Here is a 21,462-nt window from a genome sequence, read left to right on the forward strand (position 1 = left end):
TTACATTGTTAAAAATCTTTATTTAGGTTTGGTCAGTACAGGTAAGATAATATTGGAGTCACAGAGCAATATGTATTAACAGGATACAACAGTTTTTAAACTGAGTAACTATGCACACAAAATTCTTAAACATTCGGTCATCTAAAGAGAACGCACAGATGCATGGTGGCAAAACTGGAACACAAACTACTACAGGACTCCTTCACCAAGTTCATTTTAGTTATAAAACTACTGTACTGGGTAAACTTGGCAATCATTGACCCACAACTATTATGACAAATTCTGAGTGTTATAACAGTATGAGTAAAGAATGCCTTTACACAGCACAAGTTCTAGATATACACAGATTTGTACAGACATCATTTTTGTTATACCTGGAAATAAATTCCATTTTCAAATTTCACATTAACTCAAAAATACCTTGAGCCTACACAAATATCCTTTTAGCAACATTCAACGTAATTGTTAAAATTTCAGAAGTGGCAGAGGTATTGAAGCAAAAAACCCACAAAGGCAGAATTGTGACATATATGCACTAATTTGAACAGTTCTGGACAGTTTCTTTTCCCAATTTAAACGACACTATATAAAAATGTTGCAGGAAAAAAGGTTACAAAACTGAACCCTGTACATTTACATTTGAGTCCAAACCATTCTGAACATGACGAGACCCCGCAGTTCTGTTACCTTTCACACTCACTGTTTTCTCCTCTTGAGGATCATGGTTTGAGTCTGTGTCATTTGAATGGTGAGTTAAAGAATTTTCACTACCAGTGGGAGAGTCTACACTTTCGTACCCAGTACTGAGTTGATTTATATAGCTACCAGATCCTCTGCCAGTTCTATCTTCAGAGTGGTTGGAAAGATTATTACCATTGCTTGGTGAGGGTGGGAAGTCATCCTCTGTTCCACTGCCCTCTCTATAAAAACCAGGCCCAGATGTCCTCTGGTGGGAAGAGCTGCCATTGCTCGGTCCATTAGCTAGACGACTGCAGTCTTTGCCCATGGCCTCTCCCTGATCTGTTGTTTCAGAAGTTGGAGTCCGGCTGGTACCTGGGGCTGAAGTTTGCGACTGCTGCTGCTGGTACTGAACCAACTGCTGGCGAGTCTCTTTCAGTTGCTGCTGTAGGACTAGAATGGTACTCTGCATACCTTCTACTTCCTCATCAAGCTGGATGATGAAATCATTCAGTTCTATATGAAGAAAAACACATTTGGAGCATACACTTAATAGTTCATATCTATATCCTCAAATTGTAGCCATTAACCTCAGTGCAACAGAATTCATACAAGGTCTAATGTACAACTCTGATACCGTACTCTAAAAATCACGTTTGTTTAGTTTTGAGAGTCTGCTGCTAGTAGAATAATTGGAATGAACCACATATAGAAAATTCAATCTGCCTGCAAAAAATACAGAGCAGGGGACATTTTGTAGAGTGCTTCTTTGCTATACAGATTAAAAAGGATTATAATCTAATCTGGATGCCCATACATATCTAAAAATAAAAATATGTACCTGGATCTGACTTTGACAACTGGTATGGAACCCCAACAATAAGAAGCTGTAATGGCTATAAATTGGTTTGAAAAGATGAAGACAGCATCTGCAAAAGTTAAATAGCTGGAACCTCTCTGATCTGCATGACTAAAGCATTTCCAATACAACTAGTTACTGCCTCTTAAACCATACACCTTTACTATTCATATGCTGTTTATACTTTCTACAAAAAAATTTCAAGTACTGAGTAAAACATGCACATTGAAACTACATACAAAAAAATTTGCATGCCCTGGCTGGGATCTAAATTTCTGCAAGTGGAAGCCAGCTTTTGCAAGCAATTCCACCCCATGCAGAGCCCTCACACAGCCTTCCTTAAGGTTCCCTAACCCTCAGGAGATTCTTCAAGGACTGCAGTGGATGGAAAACCCCAATGCAGGAACATATTGTTAATTTGCATAATTTATGCCAGTTGGGAACAGAATTCTGGTTTCCACAACAATGAATTTCAAATCTCCCCTAAGCCATGAAGCTTCCTGGGTGACCTTGAGCCAGTTGCTTTCTCTCAGCCTCACCTACCTCACAGTTGTTGTGAGGACAAAAGGAGGGGATCAGTTGTGTACACCGCCCTGAGCTCTTTGGAGGAAGGGCAGTATAAAAATGTGAAAAAATAAATAAATAATTTGCCAATTCCATGCAGAAAATACATGCCTGATTCCTCTTATAAACTTTATTATGTATCCAATCACATTAACTGTAAAAATCTTCACCGTAACATTCTTGAGCAATATTTGACCTCAATAACACACCACAACAATGTAGATGTTCTGATAGTCTTCAGATTATCACCAGCCCCAATTACCAAGTGTATTCAAACACTGGCAACTTACAAACAATGACAGCTTCACTTTCACTGTGTAATAAATAAAATAGTAAGCAATTTTTAATTTGTAGACTGATTTGACATAGATCTAACATTAAATCTCAATGGGACTGCCTAGTAGAGTTAAATGTCTTCAGTTTCCTTTTTTACAACATCCCAGAGATATGGGGGGTTGATTCTGGATCTCAAAAACAACCATGCCTTGGAGGTGTTTTCATGACAAAACTAAAATTTTCAGCTTTTAAAAAAAATTCTCAAGCTGAAGAAATGTTTTGATTCGTTCATGTGCAATTTCACTTGATTTCTCAAGTGCAAACTATCTGGCTACTTGTATCTCAAACAATGGAAGAAGAGAGGAAAGAACAATTTCAAATGAAGTGTTAAAGTATTCACTAAAGTTTCCCCATATCCACTGAGATTATTAAAGCAGTTTCTGTGGGTTATGATATTTGTATGACAGTCTAAACTTTATACCAAAGGGCCCCTGATGTCTCCAACGCAGTCAGTTGTCTATTTACAGCTGAAGTTGTAAATATATGCAATGTCAAATGCAACATTCATGGAAATTTTCTATGGAAAGTTTCTGACAACTTCTTTTTAGATACTGTGACTTTTAAAAATACATGAAAACTAATATTACAAGCCAAATAGCAACCAGGATCCTGTGCACTAGTTTAGGTGCCCAAGGACTTGCCTCTCCACAGAAGGATTTTTCACCTCCCCCCCTTTTGAAAAGCAGGTCACCAAGCTATAGCTAGAGGTGTTCTTAAACAACGGGTTTTCCTCCCACAGATCTTGTTTTATGCCCAAGGAGCAAAAGTGCACAAAGTAGTGTCATGTGTTTTTACTCAAAGGGCACATTTTTAAAAATTATAATCACTTTAAAAGCATACTAGGTAGGTGGTATAGTCAGCAGATGCAGTCACAGTCTTTACCCATGCACCTCCCCCCAGTCCAGCTCATTATTAATTATTATTAGCAGCTAACTTCAGGATTTTACAAAAATGAGAAGCGCAGAAAGCGGTGTTATGAGTTTTTATTTTGTTATCACTGAAAAAAAATCACACCTCCAGCTACAGAACACACATCTTTTCTATCTCCCTATTTTCCTATCTAGGCCAGGGGCCTTCGGTTCAAGAAATAAGTCCAAAGCACCTTCGGGGGCACAGAACTAGTCACAAACATATGCAAGTTGCCCATATACATGAATATTTTCCTAATTTGTTTTTATTCTAGCCCGTTTATTTTTATGTCAAAACTAAGTTCATTTTAGTGAGAAACCAGCATTTTAAAAAATAGATCTCCTTTTGATGTTTCTTTATAATTTTAATTTCTGTTAAGAACAGCAATAGGTTAATTAAGTTTGAAACTATTTCCTCATTCAGAACATTTGTGCATGCTCCATGGTGGGAATGTGTAATCCCCACATCACAACATTTAACTACTGAAAGCTGCAAAAACACAAGGCAATTCTCTATTTTCTTTAAAAAAAGCCCTTACCATCCTGACTGCTTTTAAGCTCCTCACTATATTTCTTCTGTAAAGCCAACTCTGCCTCAAGTTGTGCAATACGTCCTTGGGACAGCTGCCTTCCCAGCTCTTGATTCTCCTGGATAAGCATTCGACACTTCGCCATTAACTTTTTGCCTGTTTGGCTGTAAAGGAAAGAGCCATCTATCACAAAATGAAGACAAAATTCTCTCGTCTCCCTTGTTAAACGCAGTCAATAAAAATACTATTTCTGCATGTCTCATTCTACAAAACCTTACTGCCAGTTGTCATAGCACAGTCGCCCTACAGGTGCCACAGTCTGATCAAGCATCTGGTGATCTTCCACATCCCTTCTGTGAAACTGAAAAGGAAGTCCTACAGTTGAACATTTAAGCGATCAGCGCATTAATTACAATCAAAGGACCTCTGCAGTTCTTAGACTCCAACTACATTTTGGATAACTTTGAAAGGAAAATGAACCAAGTTAAGCCTAGAGGTGAAGGGGAGGGAGAAGAGTCTTGAAAACATTAACAGATGCAATTTCTGGTCTGCGTGCACTGAAAAAACCCACTATTATCAACATGGTCCAATGAATAAGTTCAATACAGGTTTGCAGTTTTCATTCATAGATTTTGGATCAGCACATTTGACTCAACGCAGATGGCCACAGCCATCCATGAGAAGTCCCTAAAAATGCAGTTCCAGTAAAAAAAAGCTTCTTTTACCTTATCCCTGCAAGCTGGAAGGCTGCAGGGAAGTCTACAGCACTCCTGAAAGCCATTTACGGGTCATGCAGAGGCCCCCTTCCCCTTCCTATGGCTCTGCATTGCCCCCAAGTGCATCTTGGAAGCATTTGGGAAACACTTCCACAATGCATTCTGCAACAATTCGGGGCCATGGGAGGGGGCCTTGATGTGACTCAGAGATGGCTTCCGGAAACACCACAGATTGTCCTGCAGCCCTCCAGCTTGCCATGCTAAGGTAAAGGAAGCTCCCCCCCACCACATTTTTTTACTTGTTTAAACATTTAAATGAATTTTCTGAAAACCACAGATTTCGCTTTTAGTGGTTTTTGGCATCCACAGGTGATCCTAGAACTGATCCCCCACAGATAACAAAGGCCAACTGTACATGTTAAATTTCATGACTAATGTTATGATGCACACCAGTACTTAACTAGCTCTGCAGAACTGGTCTAGCCAGTCAGATGTCTCAGGAAAAAAGCAAAGCCTGATGCAATAAACAGAAAATACCAAAGGGTAAGGGAGAATTTGGGGCACAATTCTTACACAGCAGAGTGGATAGGACTCCCCATAGAAAGCATCATTACCCTCCCCTACTGCTCTCATACCAAGTATTCTGTTTCTATGCCAAACATACTACTGTACAACATGACCATTTCTGTTAAGTGAAGGCTCTCCTGCACCTCACATATATATCCAGCAGACCACTGCTTTCCATGTTCCAAGTTCATAGGCTTCTATCAACGGTGGTTCCCTATATACATCAAAGTGAGGCACAATAGAGCCTTGGCTTACCTGGAAAAGCCAAATACATAGCAGCACACTAGCACAAGGAAGTTATAATTCACTTTCCACATGCAGCTAGATCATGTCCATTATTTTGGATATTTTTAGTATACAAGCACTCTGCTCATGGCTCAATGTGCAATTACTGAATTAGCTTCCTTTTTTGTAACTGAGACTACAAAAACTGCATGAACATTTAAGGCACAATATGATTTAAAAAGCACATTTATCTGTTCAGGTTTTATATGACCTATTTAAGGCTAGGAAAGAGTTCAAAATATACTGAAAGTCATTTTTCATGTTTTGACAAACACACAAGCTGTTTTCCAGTTTAGAACAGCAGTATGAATCATTATATGACTTAGTTCAATCCTATGCATGTTTACTCAGAAGTAAGTTTATGTTCAATGGGGCTTACTTCCTTGTAATTGTGTTCAGAACTGCAGCCCTAGTATATAACAAGAGGGGCCAAACCTCAATGACAGAGGACATGCCTGGCATACAGTAAGTTCTACGTTCAATTCCCAGCATCTGCACGATAGGCCAAAGTTCAGAGACAAGAGGATGCACTTTCCATATACAAGGTCCAATGCCCAGAATCACCAGTAAAAAGCATCTCTTATAGCAGGGTTGGAAAAACCTCTATAAATGATATTTGAAAGCTGCTAGGAGAAGACAACATTAGACTAGAAGGACCAATTGTCTGACTGCCCAAGACAGTTTCAGGTGTTCCAACACTCTAATGTTATGGGCTGGCTAACAGCTGAAGCAGTGGGCATGTTTCCCACTCCTCTGAAGGCCTCCCATTGATACGAAATATATGCATGCATACACATTCTTGCTATACCACTAATATACTGCCAAGATAGATGTTGCTATTTTTCTTGAGGAATCCTTATTCCTTACAAAACCCATGGACACCTGCCAGAACACTGTAAACAGTTACATAATGGTTTTATTACCCAATTGCCAGCTGTTGCTTGTTCATGCTGTTTTCTCCTTCAAACAGGTTGATTGAGGGCTACTTCACACGTTTCCTATCTCAGTCTGGGAAAAACAACTATGCACTATAAAATGTGACAACTGAATCTGTATTTTGCCACATATACAAGGAATCCACCGAGCGTAATGACATTCCAATGAAAGGTAAGATACATATCTGCATGTGTCGCACATAATAGTGCAGAGATGTTTTTTCCATAAGCAAGCAGTATCCATACAGAAAATAGGCATGAAATGAAGCTTATTTATCATATAAGCTATGGCAAGGTTTTAAAGAATTACTTTGTGCAATTTAAAGTGCACAAAGCCTTGTCCTAGTGGAATTTTCTTTCAATAGCAGGCCACCAACCCATATCAAACTCTTCTGAAAGTCTCCACAATTTCAAAAGTAGTACGGCATAAAGAGCTGTTCGGGAAATAGAATCATAAATACCCAAACTCATGAACTTGCTGCATGGTCTTTTAGATCCTGGTGTCTCCAATGAATCCTGCTGCTTCTGAATATCTGTATTATATTTCTCAAGTATACCCTCAGCCCAATATAAAAGTTTTTTACAATTTCATAAAAATTTGAAAACATTCAAATGGGTAAAAGAGTCGAAGACAATACCTAGGTAATCGTATGGCATGAAGAACTGCAGGGCAAGACTGCAGTGTTATTACTACCTTATTAACAAAGCCAAGTCTTAAAGCAAACTTGTAATTTTCCTGTTAACTAGGGAGCTTTCACAGTGATGCCTCTTGAAATCACTATTATATACTGTGTGTGCTGACAGTTACACTGTACTATAGAACACCTGGCATTTCCTACTGCAATCAAACAATCTGTCAACAAGAGCAATACAATACAATACAACATACTGTTGAAATATAGTCAATTTTGAGCATAGATTTTAGCAGAGCACTGGTCCACCAAAAGTATTTCATAAGTACAAGAACTGTTAGACAGTCTAGAATCACTTTAACCATGTAGGTGCACTCGCACTTTCAAGTCAGAAAAAAACTGTCACAACACGCATGGAAGAAAGTATTTTTAAGAAAGATAGTTCATGAAAAGGGATAAATCAAGATCCCATTTCTTCTTTTATGAGAAGTGTAGCCAATTCAATTGTAAGGTGGGTCAAATAAACCTCCTTTAAATATTCAAAGGCATGCAATTTCACACCACATGGAAATAAAGACCCATTTAAGACTACGAAGTCTTATTTTTTAAAAGTGACAAAAATAATTTTGTAGATGTTCAGTTGAAGTGGAAATGAAATTTGTTACCCTCAGGTAAAAATTCCATTTAGAACCCAAACACATGTCAAGTTACGATCCTCTGCCAAACAGATTCATTTGGTTAAGCTGGAGTTCACAAGTATGACATACTACAACAAACATACCTATGAAGAATTAATTTCTGATTATACATTTAATACATTTTACAAAGCCAGTTGTAACACAGTAAAATGAATGCTTGTACACTTCTGACTTCTTACCTTTGTTTTGATGCTAGATGTTTTAAGATCTTCCATATCATACCACGATTGTTTTCAAAAGACAAGATTTTAATGCAGCATTTCTTTCAATGTTTTACTCATTAATTAACAAAGGTTCAATTACTACCACATTTTATATGCTGCAATGAAGCAGCACTAAAATTTACTTCATAGAAGTATATCTTAAAATTTAACTCAAATATTGCATTTGGAATGCTGGAACAGATAAGTTAATTATAATTTTGTCTGAGATTTTACCTTCTATTAAACAGTCCTAAAATTCTCCCACCGAAGTCTATATTGACTAAAAGTACATAAATACTACATATACCTGAATAATTTCAGTTCTCTCTGCTGTGAACTCAAGAACATACTTAGTGCTGTGAACTAAGCAGCCCCACACTAATATTCCTGGAAGTCATTTAGAACAAAGTTTTCTTAACTAATGCCAACCAGTAGGATGCATGCAGTAAGCTTTAACACCACCACCTCTTCCAAGAACAGGACAAGACAAAACAGCATCCTGTTCTCCATTCTTTTATATTATACTTCAAGAAAAGCTTTGCATACAGTAGTATGACCGGTAGCATTCCCTGAACTATGTGGTACAACTATTTCAAAGCACATTTTATGTAGGAGTGCAGTACAAAAACCAAGTATACAATGGAATCCAAAATGCCCCCCACCAACTCCAAAGGCAACTGCCGCTAATGTGCCTTGAATAGTATGAATATATGTTCTAAAACTAAAATTATAAATGGCACTTCTGCACTGATAAGGGCAATAAATGAATCACAACTAGTTTTTTGATTATATATATCTTAGTTGCAATTCAGTGTGTACATGACTTCAACAATGTAAAAGATGTCATTAATTTGCAACTATACCTATGTACAGTACTAAATTTATGAGTTCACATATTGCCAGCCATCCACAGAACATTTTGTTATTCAAACCATAATGACAAGGTTCACTGAAGTCCTATGGAGCCCAAATGCTAAGAAGTCAATCAATACTGATTGTGTGCATGTTGTCACAGCTATTCAAAGCTGATTACCAAATCAGATATTTAAGCACAATTCACCTCATTGAGTTTTGACCCAGCAGTTCAGTGAACAAGGAGGAAGTCCACAGTCTTAATGGCAAAGACTTAGTCTCTGACTTAGTCTCTAAGTCACTACGTTTAGGATTAAGAACGAAGAATATTCCATTTTATGTTTTACTCGAATTTGATATGATCAATTCATGTTCTAAAAATCACTACGTTCTCCTCCAAACTGTCTGTAGACATAGTGTGCCACAGACTAGACTTCTGCTTCTCCCTCTATTTTCTTCAAATAGAACCACTTTCCAAATGTCTACATGTTCTAGAAAGGACACTTTTTCTGAGGTGGCCACATCTTCAGAATAGTCCGACGCTGTCAGGCCTCTGAAGCAAAGGGGAGAAAAAACTGAAACACAAGGTTCATCTGGTAAGTTTTACATTAAGCATTACAAGCTGGACAGTATAAGAATGTGGCTTTTGGCTCAAAACGTCTGAGTCTTGGTGTGGAAACGAGTACGTGGTTGTCCCACCAAAGCATTCTCTGTCAGGGAAGTCTTGACTGGGGAGTATGTTTTGTTTACCTATCAGGTGTAAATTTCCAGGCACTCAGTTCATTTTGGGCTTGTTCCAGTTTGTCTTTAGTCTGTTCCAGTTCACCTTTCATTTTTAGGAAAAACAAGTTGATGGCTGGGTCCACCATTGTTGATCTCAGTTGAGCAACGCTCGGCTGCTGGACTTGCTTGAGGTACTGGATCTGATTCTGCGTAAAAGGAAAGAAAAGTTATTAAGTCTGCATTTTTAAAGTCTCACAGACTCACTGAAATCACTTCAATCTGATACCCCCAAGTTATCATCAAGGTTGTCATGAACATGGAACTAAAACTACAGACCACACACACACAGAATGTCTTTTACTTCATTTTAACTTAAGACCAATATAAATAGGACCCAAATCAATTTAAAGCTGTATTTCTAGGATGACCGACTAGTAAATTTATATTAAGTTTAACTTTAATGCTGATAATAAGTTGTGACATTGCATGCACCTCTGTAAAAATACAGATAATGCCCCAACTACTTTCATTCTTTAACGGTTAGAAGAAGTCACTTGATTGTCAAATCTGCTACGTTTTGGACTTCAAGAATAGATTCTAACAAATTTCTACCTATCTTAACAAAAAGAACATGAATGCAGTTTTTAGTACAGAAAGCACCTCCAAAAGGTTTAATTTTACCTGACTGAAAATCACTACAGTAGAATGTAACTTAACATTTAAACACTCCACATTTTTAACTGCCATCTGTCAACGGTATTTATTGCACAGGACACTAATGAAGTAACCTGTAAAAGGACACTGGAAAAGGAAGGAACCATGTACACTGCCCTGAGTTCCTTAGAGGTAGGGCAGTATAAAAATGTGAAAAATAAAATATTCAACTTTATGGGAGAAGAATTGTGAGGATCTCTTATAGCACTTCTCCATAGATGCCACCAAGTGGTTCTTAGGTATGGCAACATGTGGAATAAAATCCTAACAGCAAGACATCCAATACAAATTGTTTTGGATGTAAAGTCTTAAAATGAGAGCTAGAGTGTATACAGGCTAAGTGACAGCTGTAACAAGGATGCCTCCAGTTTAAATCTCATGATCTCACTATGCATCTTTAGACAAGTCACTTTCTTAGTATCTTTTCCTATTTTCAACATATTATTGTAAAGAGAATATTGTTGTGAGAGAAGCATTTTGGAAGGTTCATAAATGAAAGTTATGATTATAGTGAAGTCTTAGACCATGCAAGAATTGATTGGAGTTAGATATGACTGGAGACGGATACATTGATTGGAGATGGATATGAAATATGGTGTGAAAATTGGTCAAAGTAACTGCCAATATTCAAAGTGTTATGCCAGCCAGCAGCAAGGAGAAACCAACCCAAATTCCAATTCTGCCTGCTAACACCATTCACAAGCTATGCAACCATGCTCTATTTCCATCTTTACACAAATACATTCAAGTGATCAGCAAGTTAAACACCACCAGCTACTTATAAGAGGATCTTCACAAAAAAGAAAAAAAGCTTATGATCCTGCTGTTGGGCTGCATCAGAGACCTGCATTTAAAGAGGTAACACTGTTGGAAGCTATCTATCCCATCCCCTCCACCCTAATGGTCAAGAGCCCCCAGGAGTCACAGCTAAGGGTCAAAGGAGGGAGAAATACTTGAAACCAGGGAGGGAACCAATATTCTTCCCCCCATCCTGGGCCACCCCCAAGTGGTTACATACCAAGCCACTTCTAAGTGCCAGTGGCAATTTTTCAGGTGTTCCAAAAGAGAAAGGAGTGGGAAAAGTAGATTCCGGCAGCACTGATTCTGAGAGCACAATGCTCTCAATCCAGCTCACTAAACATAGAAGCCAAGTGGTAGGCTAGCCTCCTGAAGTCTTTGAACCTCAGCAATTCATTTGGAAATACAGATGTAAGTATTTCCAGCCCAGAACAACTAGGTCATCTCCTTCTTGTACCATCAAAGAGCCTGGTTGCATGATACATTTTGTTTTCAACTGTTTCAGTTACACATTACCACAGAATTAGACATGGTTCCTTATCCTAATATTTTTTCTGATATAGCCATCATTAAGCATCCACATTTTGCCTAATTTGGTCAATGGTAGGTTTAAATAACACATTGTAGACAGCCACACAGATACAGCAAAACTTGCATTCTACTAGAACTGTAGCTTCCTAACAATGAACATAAGCTCATGTAATAGGATAGTTGAAGTAAATGCATAATATGTTAATATAACTAGGTATCAGATTTTAGACTAAGTTCAAGTTTGCTCTCTAACAATTTTACTTACAGTACACTCTTGCATCTCTTGTTCTTTAGTTGCCAGGCGCATCACCAGGATATTTTCCCTTCGAGCAGATTCTTGCTGTTGCTGCTTCAGCTTTTCTTCAGACTCTCTCAATCCAGTTACATCATTAGCTAATTTCAAAGAGCAAAAAGAACATTTGTAGAAATTCTCTAAGGCTTAAACCAGCCATCATTTCTAAGCCACCATTTCATAAGGCAAATGAAGGCAAACAAATAAGTTGACTAACAACATTTTTTGCTCCTTGTTGATTTCTAAATTGGCCCAAGTTACTCCTGATTATGCAACAGTGTTTAACTCCTGAGTATTTAATGATTATTGTAAGCTGCCTTGAGTCCCTTCAGTGAGAAAGGCGGGGTACAAATGAAGTAAGTTAGTAAATAAACAGGGGAATGGAATCACTCCACTGCAGTCAGCAAAGCTAAGAGAATGCAGCAGCACTGAACAGGAGACCTCTAGTTAAATGGTCCCCTTCCACTCCCCTGTCAACTATGTACAACAGGTAGGAATGATAGACTGCCACAATATTCCAAAAGACATAATTCCCACTACACAAATGTCATCTTCTTATTGGTGCTGTTGCCATGCATTCTCTCTGACACTCTCATTGTTCTTCCTGTAACCTGAAAGGCAGTGGTGAATGAATCAGTTTCTATGTGTAGTGGCCAAAAAAGTTATTCACTATTCATGAAAGTTAATGGTTCTTTGAGAGAAGAAGCCATGTTCATTTGCTGCAGCAACAAACCTTGTAGCACCTGAGAGATAACATGCACGTTACGGAAAAAGATTCATAAACTGCAGCCCACGTCATCATATACACCAAGAATTATCTTCAACTGGCAGATGCATATACAAATGGGTATCTAATTCACAGCATGTTTTCATTATCAATCAAGACATAACGTATACAAACCAGAACTGAAAAGCAGTTAGCTCATCTATTTTGAAAACAGATTCTATAGCATTCATTAAAGCTGTAGGACAGTAATTCCTACTCCAATGTCCTGGAAACAGACAAATGTCAGCAAATAGACACTGCTTTCTGAAACCGAATTCATGGTCCAAATCTATGAACATGCTTAGAGCATCAAGGCAGAGCACTAAGAGCTATACAAGTGAAATATGATCATTAGGTGCCACGTATCTAATTATAAACACTATTTCTGCTGCAAGCACAAAAACATCAATAATTCCTACACAGCTTCCTGAAGACCACAATTTTCCAAGATCCTAGCGGAAAATGCGACTTGGGCTTTTCTACAAAACTGTATTTCATTTTTAGTATTACTAGAAAGCTGTTAACTAATTTAAATTCTAAATTTCTAATAAATATAATGTAGCATTATCTTGGTGCATTTAGGAAAGTGTTTTGCTTGCCATACTCTAGAGGTATCACATGGTTACCTGCATGGTTACCTATCTGCTACTACCTAATTGTTGTTTAAGGTATTAATCCCAAGACAGACAGGTAAAAGCAAGCTTTCATCACTAGAGAGATAACTTTGAGATTATTCAAATATCTTAGAATAACCTAAACTGAAATCCCAGGGATATAAAGAAGTAACAACCTTTATTTCAACACCAATTGACTATCATAGGGCTTCTGACAAATTAATGTAACCAAAATAAACTATGCCTGATAGTTAAACAAAAAAAAAAAACCTACACAAAAACAATCTTATAAAACAGCAAGGAATAAAGCAAATAAGACAGAAAAACAATTATTTTAGCTACCAACCTCCACTGCACATGGGAAGACATGGATTTTGGAACCGAATTTTTGGTATATAAAAAAATAAGCTAGGGAAATGTCTGGTAAATGATACCCAACAAGCAAATTAAACAATCAAAGTAGTTCAACTGTTAACACTTTAAATATTCACACAACAGAAGGGGTGCGACAGAAGTCACAACAAATACAACAGAAATTGACATGACTGGTTATTTTGAAATTCAATCAATTAATAATGAAATTAACACAACACAATCTTCAACAAAATTAAAAGCATTTTAAAGCATTGAGTATTTTAAAAGCCTTATACGTAACCAACCAGTCAAGGCTTTTAAGTGAGCATCCCAGAACATGGGATAAACAAATTGAGTAATCTAGGAATGAACTACTCAGAGTCTTAACATTTACTCACGACTATAAATATGGATATAGTACTTTAAAGACCACACTGTGCTGGCATAACCACCAAGAAGATGATCAAAATACACAATCCTATGAGAAATTCTCTCATAAAAACATCACATATTTATGCTACACATTTATTTACACAAACCATTCTTTAGCTACAACTGCAAACAATCCCACATAGTTTGCACAGTGGGAGTAGATGCAGTCACAAGACTGTGATATTCAAAGAAGCAAATTCATACCTTGGTGACAGAATTTGAGATATGATAAATTTATGTAATAATCAGGTTTATCCAAAAGATTTACAGTTATATTCTAGCTTCAGTAGGGTTTATATTTACATTGTGATGAACCAAACACTACTAAATGAAACAGGCTAGCCAAGTGAAGATACCCAGAAGGAAACCTAACCCACAGCCCAACATAGATCAGAAATTTTACTGAAAATTTTGCTTTACTTAAAGTGTCTACTCCTTACCATTGTACCAGCTCCTGAGGAGACTGCCTAGAGACTTGATTGGGCCAGCTACTCCCAACTTTCCACAGAACTCTTGGAACAGCTAAAAGATAGAAGTATCCTTTGTCCTAAAAGACAGAGCTTCAGGCCAAGGAAGCATGTACCACTAGCTTCTAATTATTGTGATTTTCCATTATGATTTTAAATATGGTTTATGTGTTTTTTTAATTAAAGTGTTTTGAACTTAGGAAAAATTGTGTACAAATGCTTACAATGAATGGACCCACCCAACTTCTGGCAAACCAATCTGAATGATATAGGTGAACAATGAGTAACTTCATGTAACTTGGATGACCACCTCCAATAATATTTGGTTTCCTTAAAAGGCTACAATTCTAACCAACCTATAGAACAGCCTTCGTGTTTAAATGTCTGTTTAGAGATCTCTTCTGGACTGTTCTTGTGCAGAATCCAACTCCCAGACAATTCTTTCCTTACTCTCAGTTCTGTAACTCACTGTGGGTCTTAGGATTTCATATCACATCAGTCAATTTAGTTTCAACTTACAGTTAAGGTCTGTGTATTTGCCTTCCAAAGCTTGCACATATGCTTCATACTGCTTCCATCTAATAAAAGGATAAATATTTTAATTAAAAGAGCAGAATTTTAAACCTTAATAAAGAGGCACACAAAGTGCAGAACTACAATATACATGAAATTACGGTAAAACACTCAATTCTGTTATTTCCAATCAAAGGTATTTTCTACTTCTAGCCACACAGAACCCCACATTTAAGAATAGCCTAAGCACCTTATATAATTACTATATTTGTTATCTTCTGTTCAGAAATGTGATAAATGATTGTTATGCCTTGCTAGAACACAGGAAAGCATTATTTAAAAAACCCCACAGATGCGAGGTTAGCAGCCACTAGTATTACCCAGAACAAACCTGCTCAACCCTTGCTAACTGGGCAAACAGACACTTTTTAAAGTGGTGTGCCTTTTATTTAGCAGGGGAAGAGAAATTGTCCTTCATCCCAGCATGGCATCTTTCCTAGTGGTGGTTGCTGGTGCTTCTTCTGCATTTTTTTAAATTGTAAGCCCTTTCTGGATGGGGAACCAGATATTTAGTTACAAAACCACCTTGCAAACTTTTTGAAGAGTGTTAGAATTACACATCATTTTTACTTATTGAAACATAAAATAGTAAATTGTGGTTAAGAGTATTCATATATTTTTGGTGTATGATGCATATTGTTGTGCATAGTGTAGTGTGAATGTAATTACTTCTTCAAAGATCAGGGACAGGAAACTGGGAAAAATAATTAACCGTTAGGCCTATTTCCATTATTTTATACACACAATCACCCTATGAGATAGTTGAGGCTAGGATCAGCTCAAAATCACCTTCACTCATCTTAAACAGCTCTAGTTACGCAGCTTTGTTTTAACTTCTTTGTTTTAACTTCTGACTCTAAGGATGCAGGAAGACACTGAGGTGTGTTAGTTTCTTTTAAAACAAGGAGGGCCTGGATGCGCACTTCTGATGGTACTTCCATTCTTTTAACTCAACACCCAGTTACAGTAAGTCTGTACTGTGAGACTTTTCTGTCAAGAGGCAGAAAACCCTACATTATAGATGCAGATTTCTCAACCCCCAGGCTCTACAACACTATTTGTACTTTATTTTCTTCAAACTCAGTAAAAATGCTTTAATCTTTTAACCTCAGCAAAATTTCTTGTCTAACACTTTTTCATTTTAGTTATAAGATGCCTTGCTTTCAAGTAAGATTGTGGCCCATTACTTTACCTTAAGATCAGTTCCTCTCTTGCTAGAACCTTGAAATCTGTTTCATTGAGGCGAACCTACAGAACAAAAAGAAAAGTTTAATTCTGCCTCACCAGCTACTAAAAAAATACAAGAACAATAGTACAGAATTTCAAGCTTACCTTCTTTGGAAGTGGTTCTTCATTAGTCATTGTGAACTCTGGAGAAGAAGCAATAAATACTAGGGTTATTTGGCCCTCTTACTAGGATACTATCTTAAAGCATTAAGAATGCAGTCCTATACTTCTTTACTCAAAGTCCCAATGAATCTAAAAAAATGTATTTCTTGAAGAAATATCAGTCTCAGAAACATATTTCCTAAAACAAAAAAACATGCAACTTAATCCATGTATTGTACTGGTCAGTGACCGTAATAAAAGATTCTTCTTCTTCTTAATCCACGTACAACTGTGGTTGGCAGAAATTTTATTTTCCAGTATAGAAAATTTAACATTGAAGCTCCACTGAACAGTTATTATGAAAGGAGAAACTGATCACAAATAAGCTCCATAAATCAAATTTAATAGATTAAATCTTGATTTCCTTTTCTTCTTCTCCAGGAGAAAAACTATGCAAATACATGAGAATTCACTACTGTGGGCATGCAAAGTTTTACCCAATTATCAACTAGTTCATGCTTCATTAAATCAGTTTTGTTGCTCTTTCAGCAATTCATTGGTACCTCCCCTACAGTTACAAGGCAGATAGGGAGTCCACTACCTTCTATTGAACTATAAACATTAACTTATCTGAATATTTTCCAACTCTCTGGAGCTAATTTGGTGGTAGAAATATGCATCTTTGACAGCTTTTTCAGAAATGTTTTCTTTATAGAAGGGTCTTAAACCAAGTAGTTTTTAAATATGAGACCAAATGTTACGAAATGCTACTTACAAGCATTAGTAAAGAAGGCACTTCTAAAATAAAGTTGAAAAACTTGCTCAAAATCTACCTAGAGTCAAAACAGTACATTTTTTTAAAACAATCTTAGGATGCCACTGTACTGCAAAATTGCCTGAACAGGTATGCTTGAGATCACATTTCACTCTGCAACCTTGACAGTACAGTGTACTATTGGTTCAATTTAAAGAATATAACTATTATCAAAAATTCTTCACAAGTACAGAAATAAGGCATATTTACAGAATTTTGCTCATATTTAGCCAATAATTGAAGTCCCACTTTTTCTCCTGTAAGCAAGTACTACTTACAGATATGCAAGTACCATTTAGCATGCACACTGAAAGTTTTTTAAACTTCTGAAAATGACCTACTGCAGGCACTCAACCAAAAACAGCAGTCCCTATAGCCATGTCTTAAAACAACTTAAAGGAAAAACCATTTATGGTGAGTGGTGAAAAGAATGATGTTCATATTCTATTAATTTTACTAGGCATTAATTAATAAGACTAAAACTTGATCATCAACATCAAAATATAGTTTTAATGCACCTATTCAAATACATACTAAAGTATTTCTCTCAAACTTTTAGTCAAACTTACACGCTTGCAGCTGGCTGTATGGTAAAATACTTGATAGTGTTATGTGACCAGATTATCAATACACTGAGCTACCTTCACCCCTTCCCAGCATATGTATCCAGGATGATACAAGCATCTTCAAGCAACAAAGCTAATTGTTCTGAGCTACTCATCAGGGACATACTGAGTTCTTCACATAAATGGGCCAAGTCACCTGTTAAGTGCATTTGTACACAATGCACATGGAACACTAAGAAAAGGCAACTGGTTTACTTGTGACAATAAAAATCTTTTGATCTTTAGGTGATTATTTCACATTAGGGCAAGTTGCAACATACTTTATGACTGCCATATGCAAGGGTATTGTCTCTGTGTCTATTAATCTATTGACAATGACTACTAAGTTTTTTTTAGAACAATGGAAATGCATGTATTCTGTTGGCGCTAAAATACTGCTGATGTGGCACTTAAATGACAGTTATATGAAGTATTACTTTTATGGTTTATGCTGCAGTAAGGCTAAAGATATGGATAACAAAACACCAGGTCAATGAAGATGTAAGCCCAGTGTACAGCATTTGGATACATGATGAGTGGTAACCTTATGGTCCTTTTGGCTGGACATCCTCTGTACAATCACTATAATAGACAAATTTCCTTTTAAACCATTGGTCTTCTTTTCAGAGTTTTGAAAAATTATAAGAAAAAATAGATAACTGTTTAATACAATGGCAGCTGTAGAACATACTGCTAGTGAGGAGTTGGAAAAGAGATAATATCCCCTCCCTTGAAGGGGGAAGTATGGTGGATAATGATTATGTGTAAGACATCTGCACTAATTAAAGCTTAGGCAAAATGCTCCCTCTAAATTTCTTCAAGAGTGGAAAAATGTATAGTCTGGAATGAAGAAAATTCTCAGGAAAATATATATTTTAAAGTACTGGCCATACTACATTTTCAATGTTTATTAGCATATTATTTGTTCATTTATCAAGCATCTCTCTTGGATTTGTCTTATTATGCACTGTAATAAGAGTGAAATAGTTCATAATAACTTTTTGCAATGGGGAAGGAAGTGATGAAATTCCTGCTTGAAAAATTTTAATAATCTGAGGAACACTTCTCAAAATCTGACATATTACTGAAAATGCAAGTTCTTGGTTGTCAGAGAACCTAGACTGGCTTGAACTGAAACACTTCAAATTAAGTTCCCTGTGCATGTACTCTACATTGGAAATGCACTCAAAGCACAGCAGAGTTCTCACACGTTAAGTGACCCTAGAGCAGCTACCTATGGTTGTGGCGTGGTTGAATAAAATACATTCACCCTAACCTTACAGTTTAACAAACTAAAAAGGGCCCGATCCTATCCAATTTTCCAGTGCTGGTGCAGCCATACTAATAAGAGTGTGCACTGCATCCTGAGGTGGGGGAGGGGGTCAGTCACAGAGGCCTCCTCAAGGTAAGGGAATGCTTGTTCTCTTACCTCAGGATTGCACTGGCACTGGAAAGTCAGACAGGATCCGGTACTATGTCAGCCCACATTTAACTGAGTTAGGGCACAATCCTCACCAGGTCTACTTGGTAGTAAGTCCTATTTTGTTCAGTGGGACTTACTCTCAGGAAAGTGTGGTTAGGATGGCAGCCTTGTGCATCAAGCTAGAGGCTTTAACATAATAAACAAGTGAAGCCAATGAAGAAGGGCACTCAAACCCCCCCCCCCGGGGGCTGGGCAAGTCCAAACCGATGACACTAGGAAAGCGCTGGCAAGCTGAAGAAACCATTACAGGCCAGGACCGACACAATCTCCCCCAGGCCAAGGCATGTTTACCCCCCAACTGAGCCCCACTGGGTGCAACTTCCTCTCCAGGCAGGCAGTGGGCATCGCAGCCGTCAGCGTGAGGGGGAAGATGGCTGACTCGTGAACCCAGCTGCTCCAGTGGCGTATGAGCCAAGCGTGCCGCCCAGCCCAGCCCAGCCCAGCCTCCCTCCATCTCCGCAGTCGCACGCCTGTGCCTGTGCAGGACACGGCCCCCTGGTCAGCAAGCCGCCGTTCCCCCGCCCGCAGCGGCTGCTGCTCCGAGGCCAAGCCGCGCGAGGGGCTGCGGGGCGTGGGACGACGGCTGCAGCAGCAGGAGGAAGATGCTGCCGGGCGTGGCGGCGCCGGAGAGGTCCAGGCAGCGCGAGGACGAGCACCGCCGCGGGAGGCGCTGAGGCGGCGCTTGCCCTCACCACGCGCGGCCGGGGAAGCGGCGGCGCTGCACCCACCGGAGGCCTTCCTGGGCGCGGAAGCGGCCCGCGCGTGTAGAGGCGGCGGCCGCCACTCAGTCAGTCACTCACCTCCCGCCTGTGGCGGCGTCGAGGCTCAGTCCGTTCCGCACAGCGAGAAGCTCCCAGCCGGGGTTTCCGTGTCGCATCAATAAAGCGGGGCCAGCAACGCCCGGCCGTCGCCACCACGTCCGCTTCCCGCCCGCTCTTTATTTGCTGGTTCGCTGCGCTACAAAATGGCGCCGGAGAGGGAAATGAGAGGAGCCGCCTCCCCCCCTCCTTCCTCCCTCCCCTCCCTACAGCGCTCCCGCAGCGCGCAGCCAACCGCTGCCACTCACGCGGCCCGGCCCGCCCCGTGCACTCCTGGCCGCGCGCGAGCGCGCTCCCGCTCCCTCCCTTCTCGCGCGCCTCCTTTGCCACACACTTACCGGCCCAAGCAGGGAGTAACTGCTCCCGCTGAAGCGGCGCCGGGACTACTTTCCCCCCTCCCCTCGCCTCCGAGCGTTCTCGAGGGAGGCGAGTTCCCCCCCTTTGTGTAAAACCGGAACCGGGGAGGGGAAGAAGAGGGGATTTGAATTGCCAGAGACGCTTCCGAGCTGCGTCTGTCGGAGTAGGCAGCCGCAGTGCATGGTGGGGAATGGCGGAGGGATATGGCGTCTCCGCGAACCACCTGCAGGAGTAAGGTGGCTGGCGGAAGGAGACTTGAGCGGAAAAGCAGCCCTCAGCCAGAGTCTGCTCAGCGACTTGGAGCAGCCTCGTTGCATTGAGTGCCTGTTCTCTACTCCCCAGTGGGTGCAGGGACAGATTCATGTTTCCCCCCCCTCCGCCTGTGCAGGCTCATCCTATGCACAGCAGAAGCTCATTGAAATCAGTGGGTCTAATTAAGTGCCCCTAACTGTGCACAGGATCAGGCGACCTGATGGTGGTCAATTAATTAGCCTTGTACTAATCTACAACACGTTTATTGCTGCAGCCTGAGCAGTTTGCACAAGACTCATCTGTGCCTTTAATGTAGCTGTCTATAGGACACAATCCTATGCATGTCTACTTGGAAGTAACCCCCTTTGTGCTATATAGGGCTTACTCCCAGGAAACTGTATACACAAACTTTTTAACCCAGGACCCACTTTTTTAAGTCTTTTGGGGCCCACTGGAAGTTATTAACCTGGAAGTGATGTCATGGCTGAAGTGACATCGTCAAGCAGGAAAGATTTTAACAATTCTAGGCTGCAGTGGATAAGACTGGGGTAAGCCCCATTGACTATTATTGTTAATAGCCTGTTCAACTTTGTAGCCTGTTCAACATACAGATCTCACCAAATACAGTCACATACCATGGTAGCATCAAGTCTCATGTATTAAAAATAAAATATTGAAATGAATAGGGACCCACCTGAAATGGGCTCGCAACCCACCTAGTGGGTCCTGACCCACAGTTTGAGAAACACTGGTGTATAGGATTGTAACCTATGTCAT

At 39.3% G+C, this 21,462-nt stretch overlaps 1 protein-coding gene across 1 annotated transcript; it reads right to left on the reverse strand.

The window, feature by feature from the left end:
- WTAP (WT1 associated protein) lies at positions 1-20,607 on the reverse strand. Its single transcript, XM_066616182.1, has 9 exons — positions 20,415-20,607; positions 20,059-20,215; positions 16,360-16,397; positions 16,220-16,275; positions 14,974-15,032; positions 11,795-11,922; positions 9,514-9,692; positions 3,885-4,039; positions 1-1,194 (listed from the first exon to the last, which is right to left on the reverse strand). The coding sequence occupies exons 3-9, from the start codon at positions 16,387-16,389 to the stop codon at positions 611-613; spliced, it is 1,191 nt and encodes a 396-aa protein (XP_066472279.1). The 5' UTR covers positions 16,390-16,397; positions 20,059-20,215; positions 20,415-20,607; the 3' UTR covers positions 1-610.
- Positions 20,608-21,462: the final 855 nt, after the last annotated feature.

The sequence above is a fragment of the Tiliqua scincoides genome, chromosome 1 (genome assembly GCF_035046505.1).
Source record: "Tiliqua scincoides isolate rTilSci1 chromosome 1, rTilSci1.hap2, whole genome shotgun sequence".
Classification (NCBI taxonomy): domain Eukaryota; kingdom Metazoa; phylum Chordata; class Lepidosauria; order Squamata; family Scincidae; genus Tiliqua; species Tiliqua scincoides.